General features: G+C 50.4%; 1 protein-coding gene across 5 annotated transcripts in view; it reads left to right on the plus strand.

The window, feature by feature from the left end:
* ndrg2 (NDRG family member 2) overlaps positions 1-22,539 on the plus strand; it is a 347,609-nt gene that overhangs the window by 215,368 nt on the left and 109,702 nt on the right. For 4 of the 5 annotated variants that reach the window (XM_085985081.1, XM_085985084.1, XM_085985083.1 and 1 more), the window contains one exon: positions 19,924-20,016. The exons of the other annotated variant lie outside the window; for it this stretch is intronic. In XM_085985081.1, the coding sequence (XP_085841207.1) occupies positions 19,945-20,016 (72 nt within the window). In that variant the 5' untranslated portion in view covers positions 19,924-19,944. The remainder of the gene's footprint in view (positions 1-19,923; positions 20,017-22,539) is intronic. 5 annotated transcript variants of the gene reach the window in all.

Here is a 22,539-nt window from a genome sequence, read left to right on the forward strand (position 1 = left end):
TACACAAACCCAATGGACCCAACCCCTTCCCATTCACTCCCATTGTACACAAACCCAATGTACCCAACCCCTTCCCATTCACTACCATTGTTCACAAACCCAATCGACCCAACCCCTTCCCATTCACTCCCATTGTTCACAAACCCAATCGCCCCAATCACTCCCATTCTTCACAAACCCAATGGACCCAACCCCTTCCCATTCACTTCCATTGTTCACAAACCCAATCGCCCCAACCCCTTCCCATTCACTCCCATTGTACACAATCCCAACGGACCCAACCCCTTCCCATTCACTCCCCTTGTACACTATCCCAATGGACCCAACCCCTTCCCATTCACTCCCATTGTACACAATCCCAATGGACCCAACCCCTTCCCATTCACTCGCATTGTACACAATTCCAATAGATCCAACCCCTTCCCCTTCACTCCCATTGTACACAATCCCAATGGACCCAACCCCTTCCCATTCACACCCACTGTACACAAACCCAATGGACCCAACCCCTTCCCATTCACTCCCATTGTACACAAACCCAATCGACCCAACCCCTTCCCATTCACTCCCATTGTACACAATCCCAATGGACCCAACCCCTTCCCATTCACTCCCATTGTACACAAACCCAATGGACCCAACCCCTTCCCATTCACTCCCATTGTACACAAACCCATTTGACCCAACCCCTTCCCATTCACTCCCATTGTACACAATCCCAATGGACCCAACCCCTTCCCATTCACTCCCATTGTACACAAACCCAATGCACCCAACCCCTTCACATTCACTCCCATTGTACACAATCCCAATGGACCCAACCCCTTCCCATTCACTCCCCTTGTACACTATCCCAATGGACCCAACCCCTTCCCATTCACTCGCATTGTACACAATTCCAATAGATCCAACCCCTTCCCCTTCACTCCCATTGTACACAATCCCAATGGACACAACCCCTTCCCATTCACTCCCATTGTTCACAAACCCAATCGACCCAACCCCTTCCCATTCGCTCCCATTGTACACAAACCCAATGGATCCAACTGCTTCCCATTCACTCCAATTGTACACAATCCCAATGGACCCACCCCCTTGTCATTCACTCCTATTGTACACAATCCCAATGGACCCAACCCCTTCCCATTCACTCCCACTGTACACAATCTCAATGGACCCAACCCCTTCCCATTCACTCCCACTGTACACAAACCCAATGGACCCAACCCCTTCCCATTCACTCCCATTGTACACAAACCCAATCGACCCAACCCTTCCCATTCACTCCCATTGTACACAATCCCAATGGACCCAACCCCTTCCCATTCACTCCCATTGTACACAAACCCAATGGACCCAACCCCTTCCCATTCACTCCCATTGTACACAAACCCATTTGACCCAACCCCTTCCCATTCACTCCCATTGTACACAATCCCAATGGACGCAACCCCTTCCCATTCACTCCCATTGTACACAAACCCAATGCACCCAACCCCTTCCCATTCACGCCCCTTGTACACAAACCCAATGGACCCAACCCCTTCCCATTCACTCCCCTTGTACACAATCCCAATGGACCCAATCCCTTCCCATTCACTCCCATTGTACACAATCCCAATGGACCCGACCCCTTCCCATTCACTCGCATTGTACACAATCCCAATGTATTCAACCCCTTCCCATTCACTCCCATTGTACACAATCCCAATGGACCCAACCCCTTCCCATTCACTCCCATTGTACACAATCCCAATGGACCCAACCCCTTCCCATTCACTCGCATTGTACACAATCCCAATGGATCCAACCGCTTCCCATTCTCTCCCATTGTACACAATCCCAATGGACACAACCCCTTCCCATTCACTCCCATTGTTCACAAACCCAATCGACCCAACCCCTTCCCAGCCACTCCCATTGTACACAAACCCAATCGACCCAACTGCTTCCCATTCAATCCCATTGTACACAATCCCAACGGACCCAACCCCTTCCCATTCACTCCCCTTGTACACTATCCCAATGGACCCAACCCCTTCCCATTCACTCCCATTGTACACAATCCCAATGGACCCAACCCCTTCCCATTCACTCGCATTGTACACAATTCCAATAGATCCAACCCCTTCCCCTTCACTCCCATTGTACACAATCCCAATGGACCCAACCCCTTCCCATTCACACCCACTGTACACAAACCCAATGGACCCAACCCCTTCCCATTCACTCCCATTGTACACAAACCCAATCGACCCAACCCCTTCCCATTCACTCCCATTGTACACAATCCCAATGGACCCAACCCCTTCCCATTCACTCCCATTGTACACAAACCCAATGGACCCAACCCCTTCCCATTCACTCCCATTGTACACAAACCCATTTGACCCAACCCCTTCCCATTCACTCCCATTGTACACAATCCCAATGGACCCAACCCCTTCCCATTCACTCCCATTGTACACAAACCCAATGCAACCAACCCCTTCACATTCACTCCCATTGTACACAATCCCAATGGACCCAACCCCTTCCCATTCACTCCCCTTGTACACTATCCCAATGGACCCAACCCCTTCCCATTCACTCGCATTGTACACAATTCCAATAGATCCAACCCCTTCCCCTTCACTCCCATTGTACACAATCCCAATGGACACAACCCCTTCCCATTCACTCCCATTGTTCACAAACCCAATCGACCCAACCCCTTCCCATTCGCTCCCATTGTACACAAACCCAATGGATCCAACTGCTTCCCATTCACTCCAATTGTACACAATCCCAATGGACCCACCCCCTTGTCATTCACTCCTATTGTACACAATCCCAATGGACCCAACCCCTTCCCATTCACTCCCACTGTACACAATCTCAATGGACCCAACCCCTTCCCATTCACTCCCACTGTACACAAACCCAATGGACCCAACCCCTTCCCATTCACTCCCATTGTACACAAACCCAATCGACCCAACCCTTCCCATTCACTCCCATTGTACACAATCCCAATGGACCCAACCCCTTCCCATTCACTCCCATTGTACACAAACCCAATGGACCCAACCCCTTCCCATTCACTCCCATTGTACACAAACCCATTTGACCCAACCCCTTCCCATTCACTCCCATTGTACACAATCCCAATGGACGCAACCCCTTCCCATTCACTCCCATTGTACACAAACCCAATGCACCCAACCCCTTCCCATTCACGCCCCTTGTACACAAACCCAATGGACCCAACCCCTTCCCATTCACTCCCCTTGTACACAATCCCAATGGACCCAATCCCTTCCCATTCACTCCCATTGTACACAATCCCAATGGACCCGACCCCTTCCCATTCACTCGCATTGTACACAATCCCAATGTATTCAACCCCTTCCCATTCACTCCCATTGTACACAATCCCAATGGACCCAACCCCTTCCCATTCACTCCCATTGTACACAATCCCAATGGACCCAACCCCTTCCCATTCACTCGCATTGTACACAATCCCAATGGATCCAACCGCTTCCCATTCTCTCCCATTGTACACAATCCCAATGGACACAACCCCTTCCCATTCACTCCCATTGTTCACAAACCCAATCGACCCAACCCCTTCCCAGCCACTCCCATTGTACACAAACCCAATCGACCCAACTGCTTCCCATTCAATCCCATTGTACACAATCCCAATGGACCCAACCCCTTCCCATTCACTCCCATTGTCCACAAACCCAATCGACCCAACCCCTTCCCATTCACTCCCATTGTGCACAAACCCAATGGACCGAACCCCTTCTCATTCACTCCCATTGTACACAAACCCAATGGACCCAACCCCTTCCCATTCACTCCCATTGTACACCAGCCCAATGTACCCAACCCCTTCCCCTTCACTACCATTGTTCACAAACCCAATCGACCCAACCCCTTCCCATTCACTCCCATTGTTCCCAAACCCAATCGCCCCAACCCCTCCCATTCACTCCCATTGTTCACAAACCCAATGGGCCCAACCCCTTCCCATTCACTCCCATTGTTCACAAACCCAATCGCCCCAACCCCTTCCCATTCACTCCCATTGTACACAATACCAATGGACGCAACCCCTTCCCATTCACTCCCCTTGTACATTATCCCAATGGACCCAACCCCTTCCCATCCACTCCCATTGTACACAATCCCAATGGACCCAAACCCTTCCCATTCACTCCCATTGTACACAATCCCAATGGACCAAACCCCTTCCAATTCACTCCCATTGTACACAATCCCAATGGACCCAACCCCTTCCCATTCACTCGCATTGTACACAATTCCAATGGATCCAACCCCTTCCCATTCACTCCCATTGTTCACAAACCCAATCGACCCAACCCCTTCCCATTCGCTCCCATTCTACACAAACACAATGGACCCAACCCCTTCCCATTCACTCCCAGTGTACACAAACCCAATGGACCCAACCCCTTCCCATTCACTCCCATTGTACACAAACCCAATTGACCCAACCCCTTCCCATTCACTCCCATTGTACACAATCCCAATGGACCCAACCCCTTCCCATTCACTCCCATTGTACACAAACCCAATGCACCCAACCCGTTCCCATTCACTCCCATTGTACACAATCCCAATGGACCCAATCCCTTCCCATTCAATCCCATTGTACACAATCCCAATGGACCCAACCCCTTCCCATTCACTCCCCTTGTACACAAACCCAATGGACCCACCCCTTCCCATTCACTCCCCTTGTACACAAACCCAATGGACCCATCCCCTTCCCATTCACTCCCCTTGTACACAAACCTAATGGACCCAACCCCTTCCCATTCACTCCCCTTGTACACAAACCCAATGGACCCACCCCTTCCCATTCACTCCCCTTGTACACAATCCCAATGGACCCAACTCCTTCCCATTCACTCCCATTGTACACAAACCCAATCGACCCAACCCCTTCCCATTCACTCCCCTTGTACACAAACTCAATCGACCCATCCCCTTCCCATTCTCTCCCCTTGAACACAAACCCAATGGACCCACCCCTTCCCATTGACGCCCCTTGTACACAAACCCAATGGACCCATCCCCTTCCCATTCACTCCCATTGTACACAAACCCAATTGCCCCAACACCTTCCCATTCACTCCCATTGTACACAAACCCAATCGCCCCAACCCCTTCCCATTCACTCCCATTGTTCACAAACCCAATTGACCCAACCCCTTCCCATTCAGTCCCATTGTACATAATCCCAATGGACCCAACCCCTTCCCATTCACTCCCATTGTCCACAAACCCAATCGACCCAACCCCTTCCCATTCACTCCCATTGTGCGCAAACCCAATGGACCGAACCCCTTCTCATTCACTCCCACTGTACACAAACCCAATGGACCCAACCCCTTCCCATTCACTCCCATTGTACACAAACCCAATGTACCCAACCCCTTCCCATTCACTACCATTGTTCACAAACCCAATCGACCCAACCCCTTCCCATTCACTCCCATTGTTCACAAACCCAATCGCCCCAACCCCTCCCATTCACTCCCATTCTTCACAAACCCAATGGACCCAACCCCTTCCCATTCACTTCCATTGTTCACAAACCCAATCGCCCCAACCCCTTCCCATTCACTCCCATTGTACACAATCCCAACGGACCCAACCCCTTCCCATTCACTCCCCTTGTACACTATCCCAACGGACCCAACCCCTTCCCATTCACTCCCATTGTACACAATCCCAATGGACCCAACCCCTTCCCATTCACTCGCATTGTACACAATTCCAATAGATCCAACCCCTTCCCCTTCACTCCCATTGTACACAATCCCAATGGACCCAACCCCTTCCCATTCACTCCCACTGTACACAAACCCAATGGACCCAACCCCTTCCCATTCACTCCCATTGTACACAAACCCAATCGACCCAACCCCTTCCCATTCACTCCCATTGTACACAATCCCAATGGACCCAACCCCTTCCCATTCACTCCCATTGTACACAAACCCAATGGACCCAACCCCTTCCCATTCACTCCCATTGTACACAAACCCATTTGACCCAACCCCTTCCCATTCACTCCCATTGTACACAATCCCAATGGACCCAACCCCTTCCCATTCACTCCCATTGTACACAAACCCAATGCACCCAACCCCTTCCCATTCACTCCCATTGTACACAATCCCAATGGACCCAACCCCTTCCCATTCACTCCCCTTGTACACTATCCCAATGGACCCAACCCCTTCCCATTCACTCGCATTGTACACAATTCCAATAGATCCAACCCCTTCCCCTTCACTCCCATTGTACACAATCCCAATGGACACAACCCCTTCCCATTCACTCCCATTGTTCACAAACCCAATCGACCCAACCCCTTCCCATTCGCTCCCATTGTACACAAACCCAATGGATCCAACTGCTTCCCATTCACTCCAATTGTACACAATCCCAATGGACCCACCCCCTTGTCATTCACTCCTATTGTACACAATCCCAATGGACCCAACCCCTTCCCATTCACTCCCACTGTACACAATCTCAATGGACCCAACCCCTTCCCATTCACTCCCACTGTACACAAACCCAATGGAGCCAGCCCCTTCCCATTCACTCCCATTGTACACAAACCCAATCTACCCAACCCTTCCCATTCACTCCCATTGTACACAATCCCAATGGACCCAACCCCTTCCCATTCACTCCCATTGTACACAAACCCATTTGATCCAACCCCTTCCCATTCACTCCCATTGTACACAATCCCAATGGACGCAACCCCTTCCCATTCACTCCCATTGTACACAAACCCAATGCACCCAACCCCTTCCCATTCACGCCCCTTGTACACAAACCCAATGGACCCAACCCCTTCCCATTCACTCCCCTTGTACACAATCCCAATGGACCCAATCCCTTCCCATTCACTCCCATTGTACACAATCCCAATGGACCCGACCCCTTCCCATTCACTCGCATTGTACACAATCCCAATGTATCCAACCCCTTCCCATTCACTCCCATTGTACACAATCCCAATGGACCCAACCCCTTCCCATTCACTCCCATTGTACACAATCCCAATGGACCCAACCCCTTCCCATTCACTCGCATTGTACACAATCCCAATGGATCCAACCGCTTCCCATTCTCTCCCATTGTACACAATCCCAATGGACACAACCCCTTCCCATTCACTCCCATTGTTCACAAACCCAATCGACCCAACCCCTTCCCAGCCACTCCCATTGTACACAAACCCAATCGACCCAACTGCTTCCCATTCAATCCCATTGTACACAATCCCAATGGACCCAACCCCTTCCCATTCACTCCCATTGTACACAAACCGAATGGACCCAACCCCTTCCCATTCACTCCCATTGTACACAATCCCAATTGACCCAACCCCTTCCCATTCACTCCCATTGTTCACAAACCCAATGGACCCAACCCCTTCCCATTCACTCGCAGTGAACACAAACCCAATTGACCCAACCCCTTCCCAATCACTCCCATTGAACACAAACCCAATTGCCCCAACCCCTTCCCATGCACTCCCATTGTTCACAAACCCAATTGACCCAACCCCTTCCCATTCACTCCCATTGAACACAAACCCAATGGAACCAACCCCTTCCCATTCACTCCCATTGTACACAAACCCAATTGCCCCAACCCCTTCCCATTCACTCCCATTGTTCACAAACCCAATCGCCCCAACCCCTTCCCATTCACTCCCATTGTACACAAACCCAATCGCCCCAACCCCTTCCCATTCACTCCCATTGTACACAATCCCAATCGCCCGAACCCCTTCCCATTCACTCCCATTGTACACAAACCCAATCAACCCAACCCCTTCCCATTCACTCCCATTGTTCAGAAACCCAATTGACCCAACCCCTTGCCATTCAGTCCCATTGGACACAATCCCAATGGACCCAACCCCTTCCCATTCACTCCCATTGTCCACAAACCCAATCGACCCAACCCCTTCCCATTCACTCCCATTGTGCACAAACCCAATGGACCGAACCCCTTCTCATTCACTCCCATTGTACACAAACCCAATGTACCCAACCCCTTCCCATTCACTCCCATTGTACACAAACCCAATGTACCCAACCCCTTCCCCTTCACTACCATTGTTCACAAACCCAATCGACCCAACCCCTTCCCATTCACTCCCATTGTTCCCAAACCCAATCGCCCCAACCCCTCCCATTCACTCCCATTGTTCACAAACCCAATGGGCCCAACCCCTTCCCATTCACTCCCATTGTTCACAAACCCAATGGACGCAACCCCTTCCCATTCACTCCCCTTGTCCATTATCCCAATGGACCCAACCCCTTCCCATTCACTCCCATTGTACACAATCCCAATGGACCCAAACCCTTCCCATTCACTCCCATTGTACACAATCCCAATGGACCAAACCCCTTCCAATTCACTCCCATTGTACACAATCCCAATGGACCCAACCCCTTCCCATTCACTCGCATTGTACACAATTCCAATGGATCCAACCCCTTCCCATTCACTCCCATTGTACACAATCCCAATGGACACAACCCCTTCCCATTCACTCCCATTGTTCACAAACCCAATCGACCCAACCCCTTCCCATTCGCTCCCATTCTACACAAACACAATGGACCCAACTGCTTCCCATTCACTCCCATTGTACACAATCCCAATGGACCCACCCCCTTGTCATTCACTCCTATTGTACACAATCCCAATGGACCCAACCCCTTCCCATTCACTCCCACTGTACACAATCCCAATGGACCCAACCCCTTCCCATTCACTCCTATTGTACACAAACCCAATCGACCCAACCCCTTCCCATTCACTCCCATTGTGCACAATCCCAATGGACCCAACCCCTTCCCATTCACTCCCAGTGTACACAAACCCAATGGACCCAACCCCTTCCCATTCACTCCCATTGTACACAAACCCAATTGACCCAACCCCTTCCCATTCACTCCCATTTTGCACAATCCCAATGGACCCAACCCCTTCCCATTCACTCCCATTGTACACAAACCCAATCGACCCAACCCCTTCCCATTCACTCCCATTGTGCACAATCCCAATGGACCCAACCCCTTCCCATTCACTCCCATTGTACACAAACCCAATGCACCCAACCCGTTCCCATTCACTCCCATTGTACACAATCCCAATGGACCCAATCCCTTCCCATTCAATCCCATTGTACACAATCCCAATGGACCCAACCCCTTCCCATTCACTCCCCTTGTACACAAACCCAATGGACCCACCCCTTCCCATTCACTCCCCTTGTACACAAACCCAATGGACCCAACCCCTTCCCATTCACTCCCCTTGTACACAAACCTAATGGACCCAAACCCTTCCCATTCACTCCCCTTGTACACAAACCCAATGGACCCACCCCTTCCCATTCACTCCTCTTGTACACAATCCCAATGGACCCAACTCCTTCCCATTCACTCCCATTGCACACAAACCCAATCGACCCAACCCCTTCCCGTTCACTCCCCTTGTACACAAACCCAATCGACCCAACCCCTTCCCATTCTCTTCCCTTGTACACAAACCCAATGGACCCACCCCTTCCCATTCACGCCCCTTGTACACAAACCCAATGGACCCAATCCCTTCCCATTCACTCCCATTGTACACAATCCCAATCGACACAACCCCTTCCCATTCACTCCCCTTGTACACAAACCCAATCGCCCCAACCCCTTCCCATTCACTCCCATTGTACACAATCCCAATGGACCCAACCCCTTCCCATTCACTCCCCTTGTACACAATTCCAACGGGCCCAAGCCCTTCCCATTCACTCCCCTTGTACACAATCCCAATGGACCCAATCCCTTCCCATTCACTCCCATTGTACACAATCCCAATGGACCCGACCCCTTCCCATTCACTCGCATTGTACACAATCCCAATGTATCCAACCCCTTCCCATTCACTCCCATTGTACACAATCCCAATGGACCCAACCCCTTCCCATTCACTCCCATTGTACACAATCCCAATGGACCCAACCCCTTCCCATTCACTCGCATTGTACACAATCCCAATGGATCCAACCGCTTCCCATTCACTCCCATTGTACACAATCCCAATGGACACAACCCCTTCCCATTCACTCCCATTGTTCACAAACCCAATCGACCCAACCCCTTCCCAGCCACTCCCATTGTACACAAACCCAATCGACCCAACTGCTTCCCATTCAATCCCATTGTACACAATCCCAATGCACCTAACCCCTTCCCATTCACTCCCACTGTACACAATCCCAATGGACCCAACCCCTTCCCATTCACTCCCCTTGTACACAAACCCAATCGCCCCAACCCCTTCCCATTCACTCCCCTTGTACACAATCCCAATGGACCCAATCCCTTCCCATTCACTCCCATTGTACACAATCCCAATGGACCCGACCCCTTCCCATTCACTCGCATTGTACACAATCCCAATGTATCCAACCCCTTCCCATTCACTCCCATTGTACACAATCCCAATGGACCCAACCCCTTCCCATTCACTCCCATTGTACACAATCCCAATGGACCCAACCCCTTCCCATTCACTCGCATTGTACACAATCCCAATGGATCCAACCGCTTCCCATTCACTCCCATTGTACACAATCCCAATGGACACAACCCCTTCCCATTCACTCCCATTGTTCACAAACCCAATCGACCCAACCCCTTCCCAGCCACTCCCATTGTACACAAACCCAATCGACCCAACTGCTTCCCATTCAATCCCATTGTACACAATCCCAATGGACCCAACCCCTTCCCATTCACTCCTATTGTACACAATCCCAATGCACCTAACCCCTTCCCATTCACTCCCACTGTACACAATCCCAATGGACCCAACCCCTTCCCATTCACTCCCACTGTACACAATCCCAATGGAAACAACCCCTTCCCATTCACTCCCATTGTACGCAAACCCAATGGACCCTACCCCTTCCCATTCACTCCCACTGTACACAATCCCACTGGACCCAACCCCTTCCCATTCACTCCCACTGTACATAATCCCAATGGACCCAACCCCTTCCCATTCACTCCCATTGTACACAAACCGAATGGACCCAACCCCTTCCCATTCACTCCCATTGTACACAATCCCAATTGACCCAACCCCTTCCCATTCACTCCCATTGTTCACAAACCCAATGGACCCAACCCCTTCCCATTCACTCGCAGTGAACGCAAACCCAATTGACCCAACCCCTTCCCAATCACTCCCATTGAACACAAACCCAATTGCCCCAACCCCTTCCCATGCACTCCCATTGTTCACAAACCCAATTGACCCAACCCCTTCCCATTCACTCCCATTGAACACAAACCCAATGGAACCAACCCCTTCCCATTCACTCCCATTGTACACAAACCCAATTGCCCCAACCCCTTCCCATTCACTCCCATTGTTCACAAACCCAATCGCCCCAACCCCTTCCCATTCACTCCCATTGTACACAAACCCAATCGCCCCAACCCCTTCCCATTCACTCCCATTGTACACAATCCCAATCGCCCGAACCCCTTCCCATTCACTCCCATTGTACACAAACCCAATTGACCCAACCCCTTCCCATTCACTCCCATTGTTCACAAACCCAATTGACCCAACCCCTTCCCATTCAGTCCCATTGTACACAATCCCAATGGACCCAACCCCTTCTCATTCACTCCCATTGTCCACAAACCCAATGGACCCAACCCCTTCCCATTCACTCCCATTGTACACAAACCCAATGTACCCAACCCCTTCCCCTTCACTACCATTGTTCACAAACCCAATCGACCCAACCCCTTCCCATTCACTCCCATTGTTCCCAAACCCAATCGCCCCCAACCCCTCCCATTCACTCCCATTGTTCACAAACCCAATGGACCCAACCCCTTCCCATTCACTCCCATTGTTCACAAAGCCAATCGCCCCAACCCCTTCCCATTCACTCCCATTGTACACAATCCCAATGGACCCAACCCCTTCCCATTCACTCCCCTTGTACATTATCCCAATGGACCCAACCCCTTCCCATTCACTCCCATTGTACACAATCCCAATGGACCAAACCCCTTCCAATTCACTCCCATTGTACACAATCCCAATGGACCCAACCCCTTCCCATTCACTCGCATTGTACACAATCCCAATGGACACAACCCCTTCCCATTCACTCCCATTGTTCACAAACCCAATCGACCCAACCCCTTCCCATTCGCTCCCATTCTACACAAACACAATGGACCCAAATGCTTCCCATTCACTCCCATTGTACACAATCCCAATGGACCCACCCCCTTGTCATTCACTCCAATTGTACACAATCCCAATGGACCCAACCCCTTCCCATTCACTCCCACTGTACACAATCCCAATGGACCCAACCCCTTCCCATTCACTCCCATTGTACACAAACCCAATCGACCCAACCCCTTCCCATTCACTCCCATTGTGCACAATCCCAATGGACCCAACCCCTTCCCATTCACTCCCAGTGTACACAAACCCAATGGACCCAACCCCTTCCCATTCACTCCCATTGTACACAATCCCAATGGACCCAACCCCTTCCCATTCACTCCCATTGTACACAAACCCAATGCACCCAACCCTTCCCATTCAATCCCATTGTACACAATCCCAATGGACCCAACCCCTTCCCATTCAATCCCATTGTACACAATCCCAATGGACCCAATCCCTTCCCATTCACTCCCATTGTACACAATCCCAATGGACCCAACCCCTTCCCATTCACTCCCATTGTACACAAACCCAATGGACCCAAACCCTTCCCATTTACTCCCATTGAACACAAATCCAATGGACGCAACCCCTTCCCATTCATTCCCATTGTACACAATCCCAAAGGACCCAACCCCTTCCCATTCATTCCCATTGTACACAATCCCAATGGACCCAACCCCTTCCCATTCACTCCCATTGTACACAATCCCAATGGACCCAACACCTTCCCTTTCACTCGCATTGTACACAATCCCAATGGATCCAACCCCTTCCCATTCACTCCCATTGTACACAATCCCAATGGACACAACCCCTTCCCATTCACTCCCATTGTTCACAAACCCAATCGACCCAACCCCTTCTCATTCACTCCCATTGTACTCAAACCCAATGGACCCAACCCCTTCCCATTCACTCCCATTGTACACAAACCCAATGGGCCCAACCCCTTCCCATTCACTACCATTGTTCACAAACCCAATCGACCCAACCCCTTCCCATTCACTCCCATTGTTCACAAACCCAATCGCCCCAACCCCTTCCCATTCACTCCCATTGTTCACAAACCCAATGGACCCAACCCCTTCCCATTCACTCCCATTGTTCACAAACCCAATCGCCCCAACCCCTTCCCATTCACTCCCATTGTACACAATCCCAATGGACCCAACCCCTTCCCATTCACTCCCCTTGTACACAATCCCAATGGACCCAACCCCTTCCCATTCACTCCCATTGTGCACAATCCCATTGGACCCAACTCCTTCCCATTCACTCCCATTGTACACAAACCCAATCGAACCAACCCCTTCCCATTCACTCCCCTTGTACACAAACCCAATGGACCCATCTCCTTCCCATTCACTCCCATTGTACACAAACCCAAACGACCCAACCCCTTCCCATTCACTCCCATTGTACACAAACCCAATGGACCCAATCCCTTCCCATTCACTCCCATTGTACACAATCCCAATCGCCCCAACCCCTTCCCATTCACTCCCATTGTACACAATCCCAGTGGACCCAACCCCTTCCCATTCACTCCCCTTGTACACAATCCCAATGGACCCAATCCCTTCACATTCACTCCCATTGTACACAATCCCAATGGACCCGACCCCTTCCCATTCACTCGCATTGTACACAATCCCAATGTACCCAACCCCTTCCCATTCACTCCCATTGTACACAATCCCAATGGACCCAACCCCTTCCCATTCACTCGCATTGTACACAATCCCAATGGATCCAACCGCTTCCCATTCACTCGCATTGTACACAATCCCAATGGACACAACCCCTTCCCATTCACTCCCATTGTTCACAAACCCAATCGACCCAACCCCTTCCCAGCCACTCCCATTGTACACAAACCCAATCGACCCAACTGCTTCCCATTCAATCCCATTGTACACAATCCCAATGGACCCAACCCCTTCCCATTCACTCCTATTGTACACAATCCCAATGCACCTAACCCCTTCCCATTCACTCCCACTGTACACAATCCCAATGGACCCAACCCCTTCCCATTCACTCCCACTGTACACAATCCCAATGGAAACAACCCCTTCCCATTCACTCCCATTGTACGCAAACCCAATGGACCCAACCCCTTCCCATTCACTCCCACTGTACACAATCCCACTGGACCCAACCCCTTCCCATTCACTCTCGCTGTACATAATCCCAATGGACCCAACCCCTTCCCATTCACTCCCATTGTACACAATCCCAATTGACCCAACCCCTTCCCATTCACTCCCATTGTTCACAAACCCAATGGACCCAACCCCTTCCCATTCACTCGCAGTGAACACAAACCCAATTGACCCAACCCCTTCCCAATCACTCCCATTGAACACAAACCCAATTGACCCAACCCCTTCCCATGCACTCCCATTGTTCACAAACCCAATTGACCCAACCCCTTCCCATTCATTCCCATTGAACACAAACCCAATGGAACCAACCCCTTCCCATTCACTCCCATTGTACACAAACCCAATTGCCCCAACCCCTTCCCATTCACTCCCATTGTTCACAAACCCAATCGCCCCAACCCCTTCCCATTCACTCCCATTGTACACAAACCCAATCGCCCCAACCCCTTCCCATTCACTCCCATTGTACACAATCCCAATCGCCCGAACCCCTTCCCATTCACTCCCATTGTACACAAACCCAATCGACCCAACCCCTTCCCATTCACTCCCATTGTTCACAAACCCAATTGACCCAACCCCTTCCCATTCAGTCCCATTGTACACAATCCCAATGGACCCAACCCCTTCCCATTCACTCCCATTGTCCACAAACCCAGTCGACCCAACCCCTTCCCATTCACTCCCATTGTGCACAAACCCAATGGACCGAACCCCTTCTCATTCACTCCCATTGTACACAAACCCAATGTACCCAACCCCTTCCCATTCACTACCATTGTTCACAAACCCAATCGACCCAACCCCTTCCCATTCACTCCCATTGTTCACAAACCCAATCACCCCAACCCCTCCCATTCACTCCCATTGTTCACAAACCCAATCAACCCAACCCCTTCCCATTCACTCCCATTGTTCACAAACCCAATCGCCCCAACCCCTTCCCATTCACTCCCATTGTACACAATCCCAATGGACCCAACCCCTTCCCATTCACTCCCCTTGTACACTATCCCAATGGACCCAACCCCTTCCCATTCACTCCCATTGTACACAATCCCAATGGAGCCAAACCCTTCCCATTCACTCCCATTGTACACAATCCCAATGGACCAAACCCCTTCCAATTCACTCCCATTGTACACAATCCCAATGGACCCAACCCTTCCCATTCACTCGCATTGTACACAATTCCAATGGATCCAACCCCTTCCCATTCACTCCCATTGTACACAATCCCAATGGACACAACCCCTTCCCATTCACTCCCATTGTTCACAAACCCAATCGACCCAACCCCTTCCCATTCACTCCCATTGTTCACAAACCCAATCGCCCCAACCCCTTCCCGTTCACTCCCATTGTTCACAAACCCAATCGACACAACCCCTTCCCATTCGCTCCCATTGTACACAAACCCAATGGACCCAACTGCTTCCCATTCACTCCCATTGTACACAATCCCAATGGACCCACCCCCTTGTCATTCACTCCTATTGTACACAATCCCAATGGACCCAACCCCTTCCCATTCACTCCCACTGTACACAATCCCAATGGACCCAACCCCTTCCCATTCACTCCCACTGTACACAAACCCAATGGACCCAACCCCTTCCCATTCACTCCCATTGTACACAAACCCAATCGACCCAACCCCTTCCCATTCACTCCCATTGTACACAATCCCAATGGACCCAACCCCTTCCCATTCACTCCCATTGTACACAAACCCAATGGACCCAACCCCTTCCCATTCACTCCCATTGTACACAAACCCAATTGACCCAACCCCTTCCCATTCACTCCCATTGTACACAATCCCAATGGACCCAACCCCTTCCCATTCACTCCCATTGTACACAAACCCAATGCACCCAACCCCTTCCCATTCACTCCCATTGTACACAATCCCAATGGACCCAATCCCTTCCCATTCACTCCCATTGTACACAATCCCAATGGACCCAACCCCTTCCCATTCACTCCCATTGTACACAAACCCAATGGACCCAAACCCTTCCCATTTACTCCCATTGAACACAAATCCAATGGACCCAACCCCTTCCCATTCATTCCCATTGTACACAATCCCAAAGGACCCAACCCCTTCCCATTCCTTCCCATTGTACAGAATCCCAATGGACCCAACCCCTTCCCATTCACTCCCATTGTACACAATCCCAATGGACCCAACCCCTTCCCTTTCACTCGCATTGTACACAATCCCAATGGATCCAACCCCTTCCCATTCAATTTACAATTTTTTTTACAATTTAAATCGCTTTATTGGCATGATAAGTTACATCTTATGTTGCCAAAGCATCATAATACATTTATGGTTTAGCACATAAACGCAGTTCTATTCATACAGTGTATAAACAGGTATATCCCTGAGTGTATAAATATACATTCGCATTGTTTATATATATTTTTTTCTTAGTTTACTGGTTGTCCCTCTGTTCATGGCAAGCTGTAACATAGTGCGCCGCCAGTGTTATACAGCTTCTCTCCTCTCCCAGTAGGAATGGGAGTTTTTGGTTGTCATTCAGATTTCTGAAATCAGGGCATATTTGTGAGAATTTTTGGTAGAAATTCTCCCTGATGCCCTGATATTTTCCACAAGCTGTGAGGAAGTGCATCTCTGTCTCCACCACTCCCTGACTGCAGTGAGAGCATATCCTGTCCTCTCTTGGCAGCCTGGTCTGCCTGTGTCTGCCTTTTTCGATCGCTAGGCTATGTTCGCTAAGTCTGTACCTTGTCAAGGTTCTTCTCAGTTTGTTATCCTTTACCATACCATACCAATCCCAATGGACCCAACCCCTCCCCATTCACACCCATTGCACACAAACCCAATCGACTCAACCCCTTCCCATTCACTCCCCTTGTACACAAACCCAATGGACCCAACCCCTTCCCATTCACTCCCTTTGTACACAAAACCAATGGACCCAACCCCTTCCCATTCACTCCCATTGTACACAATCCCAATGGACCCAACCCCTTCCTATTCACTCCCATTGTACACAAACCCAATGGACACAACCCCTCCCCATTCACACCCATTGTACACAAACCCAATCGACCCAACCCCTTCCCATTCACTCCCATTGTACAGAAAACCAATGGACCCAACCCCTTCCCTTTCACTCCCATTGTACACAATCCCAATGGACCCAGCCCCTTCCCATTCACTCCCATTGTGCACAAACCCAATGGACCCAACCACTTCCCATTCTCTCCCATTATACACAATTCCAATGGACCCAACCCCTTCCCATTCACTTCTATTGTACACAATCCCAATGGATCCAACCCCTTCCCATTCACTTCTATTGTACACAATCCCAATGGATTCAACCACTTCCCATTCACTCCCATTGCACACAAACCCAATAGACCCAACCCCTTTCCCATTCATTCCCATTGTACACAATCCCAATGGACCCAACCCCTTCCCATTCACTCCCCTTGTACACAAACCCAATGGACCCAACCCCTTCCCATTCACTCCCATTGTACACAAACCCAATGGACCCAACCCCTTCCCATTCACTCCCATTGTACACAATCCCAATGGACCCAACCCCTTCCCATTCACTCCCATTGTACACAAACCCAATGGACCCAACCCCTCCCCATTCACTCCCATTGTACAGAAACCCAATCGACCCAACCCCTTCCCATTCACTCCCATTGTACAGAAACCCAATGGACCCAACCCCTTCCCATTCACTCCCATTGTACACAATCCCGTTGGACCCAACCCCTTCCCATTCACTCCCATTGTGCACAAACCCAATGGACCCAACCCCTTCCCATTCACTCCCATTGTACACAATCCCAATGGACCCAACCCCTTCCCATTCACTTCTATTGTACACAATCCCAATGGATCCATCCCCTTCCCATTCACTTCTATTGTACACAATCCCAATGGATTCAACCACTTCCCATTCACTCCCATTGCACACAAACCCAATAGACCCAAGCCCTTTCCCATTCATTCCCATTGAACACAATCCCAATGGACCCAACCCCTTCCCATTCACTCCCATTGTGCAAAGTCCCAATGGATCCAAACCCTTCCCATACACTCCCATTGTACACAATCCCATTGGACCCAATCCCTTCCCATTCACTCCCATTGTACACAATCCCAATGGACCCAACCCCTTCCCATTCACTCCCATTGTACACAAACCCAATGGACCCAAACCCTTCCCATTCATTCCCATTTTACACAATCCCAATGGACCCAACCCCTTCCCATTCATTCCCATTGTACACAATCCCAATGGACCCAACCCCTTCCCATTCACTCACATTGTACACAATCCCAATGGACCCAACCCCTTCCCTTTCACTCGCATTGTACACAATCCCAATGGATCCAACCCCTTCCCATTCACTCCCATTGTACACAATCCCAATGGACACAACCCCTTCCCATTCACTCCCATTGTTCACAAACCCAATGGACCCAACCCCTTCCCATTCACTCCCATTGCACACAAACCCAATGGACCCAACCCCTTCCCATTCACTCCCATTGTACACAATCCCAATGGACCCAACCCCTTCCCATTCACTCCCATTGTACACAAACCCAATGGACCCAACCCCTCCCCATTCACTCCCATTGTACACAATCCCAATGGACCCAACCCCTTCCCATTCAGTCCCATTGTACACAAACCCAATGGACCCAACCCCTTCCCATTCACTCCCATTGTACACAAACCCAATGGACCCAACCTCTTCCCATTCACTCCCATTGTACACAATCCCAATGGACCCAACCCCTTCCCATTCACTCCCATTGTGCACAAACCCAATGGACCCAACCCCTTCCCATTCACTCCCATTGTACACAATCCCAATGGACCCAACCCCTTCCCATTCACTCCCATTATACACAATCCCAATGGACCCAACCCCTTCCCATTCACTTCTATTGTACACAATCCCAATGGATCCAACCCCTTCCCATTCACTTCTATTGTGCACAATCCCAATGGATCCAACCACTTCCCATTCACTCCCATTGCACACAACCCCAATAGACCCAACCCCTTTCCCATTCATCCCCATTGTACACTATCCCAAAGAACCCAACCCCTTCCCATTCACTCCCATTGTACAAAATCCCAACGGATCCAAACCCTTCCCATACACTCCCATTGTACACAATCCCAATGGACCCCAACCCTTCCCATTCACTCCCATTGTACACAATCCCAATGGAACAAAACTATTCCCATTCACTCCCACTGTACACAGTCCCAATGAATCCAACCCTTGCCATTCATTCCCATTGTACAAAATCCCAATGGATCCAAACCCCTTCTCACTGTCGCTGTGGATTCTCCTCGGTCTATCTGTCTTTCTCAAGTAATGATTTGCTTCCTTTCCTTTTTGCGTGTAGTCTTCAGCAGCCTGAGCTACCATGGCGACCGAACTCCAGGAGATCCAGATCACTGAGGCAAAGCCGCTGTTACCAGGCCAGGACCAAGCTAAGGTGAGAGACTCCACCAGCAAGTGACCCAGGGGAAGGCCTCAACCTTGACGCAAGTACCTCACTGTTTGGGGAGTTCTGGCTTACCATAGTTGCCACGCCACCACTTCGCTCTCCTACTCTTGAACTCTCTGACTATTGGGTTTGTGTGGGTTTCCCCGAGCAGCCTAAACTTTTCCTTTACCTTATCCACAACCGGGTATCGACTGGCTGTTCGACTGTGAGGGCGTCGCGGATGACCCCAACTCTGTCCTCAACATGCACCTGCACCGCGCCTTTCAGCCGGGTCACTGAACCCTTGATCAGGAGCAGGATCCCTTGGCTGGCACCTCCCCCCTGCCCTAACCCATGGGACACTGAGGCTGATAGTAACGGCCAAGAAAGTCACCAAGAAATCCAATAGGGAATTCAGAAGAAACTTTGTTACCCAGAGAGTGGTGAGAATGTGGAACTTGCGAACACGGAGTGGTTGAAGCGAATGGTATCGATGCATTTAAGGGGAGGCTAGATAAGCATATGAGGAAGAAGGGAACAGAGGGTTACGCTGATAGATTTAGATGAGGAAAGACAGGAGGAGGCTCAAGTGGAGCATAAACGCCGGCATGGACTGGTTGGGCCGAGTGGCCTGTTTCTGTGCCGTATATCCTGTGTAATCCTCTGTTATCTGTCCCCCTACCTCAATGTAATGAAATCTGTTTCTCTTGCCTGTGTTCATTTTGCACTCATGTATATTACCCTCCCCCACACGGTGTATAGTTTCACTTCCTCTTTTCTGACTAACCTGGGAGGTTCCAGGTCTTGGCTCTTGGCTCCGCCCCTGACTTCTCTTACTTAAAGATCCCAGGATCTGTATGACTCATTCCTGTGAGCCAGTCGGTGTGTTGAGATGTTAGCTCTGATCTTAGTGATTAAAAGCCAACTTGTTAAAGTCTATAACTTCTAGTTTTGTGGTTATTGAAGGCACATCAACCTGCATCTGTCTTTAATGGACCCACATCTGCCTCAGCCACTCTCTTACTCTTAATATATAATAACATAAGAAATCGGAGCAGGAGTAGGCCATACGGCCCCGCGAGCCTGCTCTGCCATTCAATAAGATCATGGCTGATCTTCTACATCAACTCCACTTTCCCGCCCGATCTTCATGTCCCTTGATTCCCTTTGTAATGAAATCTGTTTGTCTCGATCCTGTATTCGTTTTGCACTCATGTATATTACCCTCCCCCACTGTGTATAGTTTCACTTCCTCTTTCCCGACTAACCTGGGAGGTTCCAGGTCTTGGCTCTTGGCACCGCCCCTGACTTCTCTTACATAAAGATCCCAGGATCTGTATGACTCATTCCTGTGAACCAGTCGGCGTGTTGAGATGTTAGCTCTGATCTTAGTGATTAAAAGCCAACTTGTTAAAGTCTATAACTTCTAGTTTTGTGGTTATTGAAGGCCCATCAATTTTAATCACTAAAGAATACTAGGATGGATCGACGCCTAAAACCAGAGCGTCTGGACTTGGATCCACATTCTGCTGAAGCATCAAATCAATTTGGACACTGGCTCAAATGCTTTGAACTCTTCGCGGGGGCCTCATCCGCTAGCGAGGTAGATAAACTGAGTCTACTGACTACTCGCGTAAGTCATCGGATTTATTCGTTCATCCGGGACGCCACCTCTTACACGGAGGCCATCACTATCCTGAAGGCCCAATACCAGAGGCCGGTAAACGAAGTGTACGCCAGACATCTGCTGGCTACACGCAGGCAGCGACCAGAGGAATCAATGGACGATTTCTTACAGGGCCTAAAGGACCTGGTCCGGGACTGTAACTGCAAGGCCGTGACGGCCAACGCGTACTCTGATGAATTGGTCCGCGATTCCTTCATCACGGGCCTCAAATCGAATTATATCAGGCAGAGACTGCTGGAGAAGGAGGTCCTGGACTTAAAAAAGGCAGTGGCCACTGCGCGATTGCTGGACGTGGCCCAGAGAAACTCTGACTCTTATTCTTCCGGCCATGCGGCCCTCACCGCCTCGTGCGCGCCAAGGGGGCCGCCATCTTGGAATCAGCCATCTTCCCCATCCAGGTCTCAGACCAGCTCTACGCCGCCGGAGTCCCCACACAGAAGTTCACCCAGGAGTCCTACTACAGCGGCAATGTCTCGAGGCCCGAAATGCTACTTCTGCGGCCAGACCAAGCACCCCAGACAACGATGCCCAGCGAAGGACGCTACATGCTTCAAATGTAAGAAAAAGGGGCATTTTAGCAAAGTCTGCAGGGGGAATCCGATTTCCAACTCCGTCACCGTCTCGTGCGTGCTGTGCAGGCCGCCATCTTGGGATCCGCCATCTTTTCCCGACTCAACGGCCGCCCAGGGCCCAACAGTGGCTTCGATCACGGTGGATCAATCCAGGACACACCCGTTGACAAAATCCATGATGGACATACAGGTAAACGGGAATTTAACGAAATGTTTAATTGACTGTGGGAGTACCGAGAGTTTTATCCACCCTAGCCTGGTACGGCGGCACTC

Source organism: Somniosus microcephalus, chromosome 4, assembly GCF_052327205.1.
Source record: "Somniosus microcephalus isolate GS21.2 chromosome 4, FLI_Smic_1.0, whole genome shotgun sequence".
Classification (NCBI taxonomy): Eukaryota; Metazoa; Chordata; class Chondrichthyes; order Squaliformes; family Somniosidae; genus Somniosus; species Somniosus microcephalus.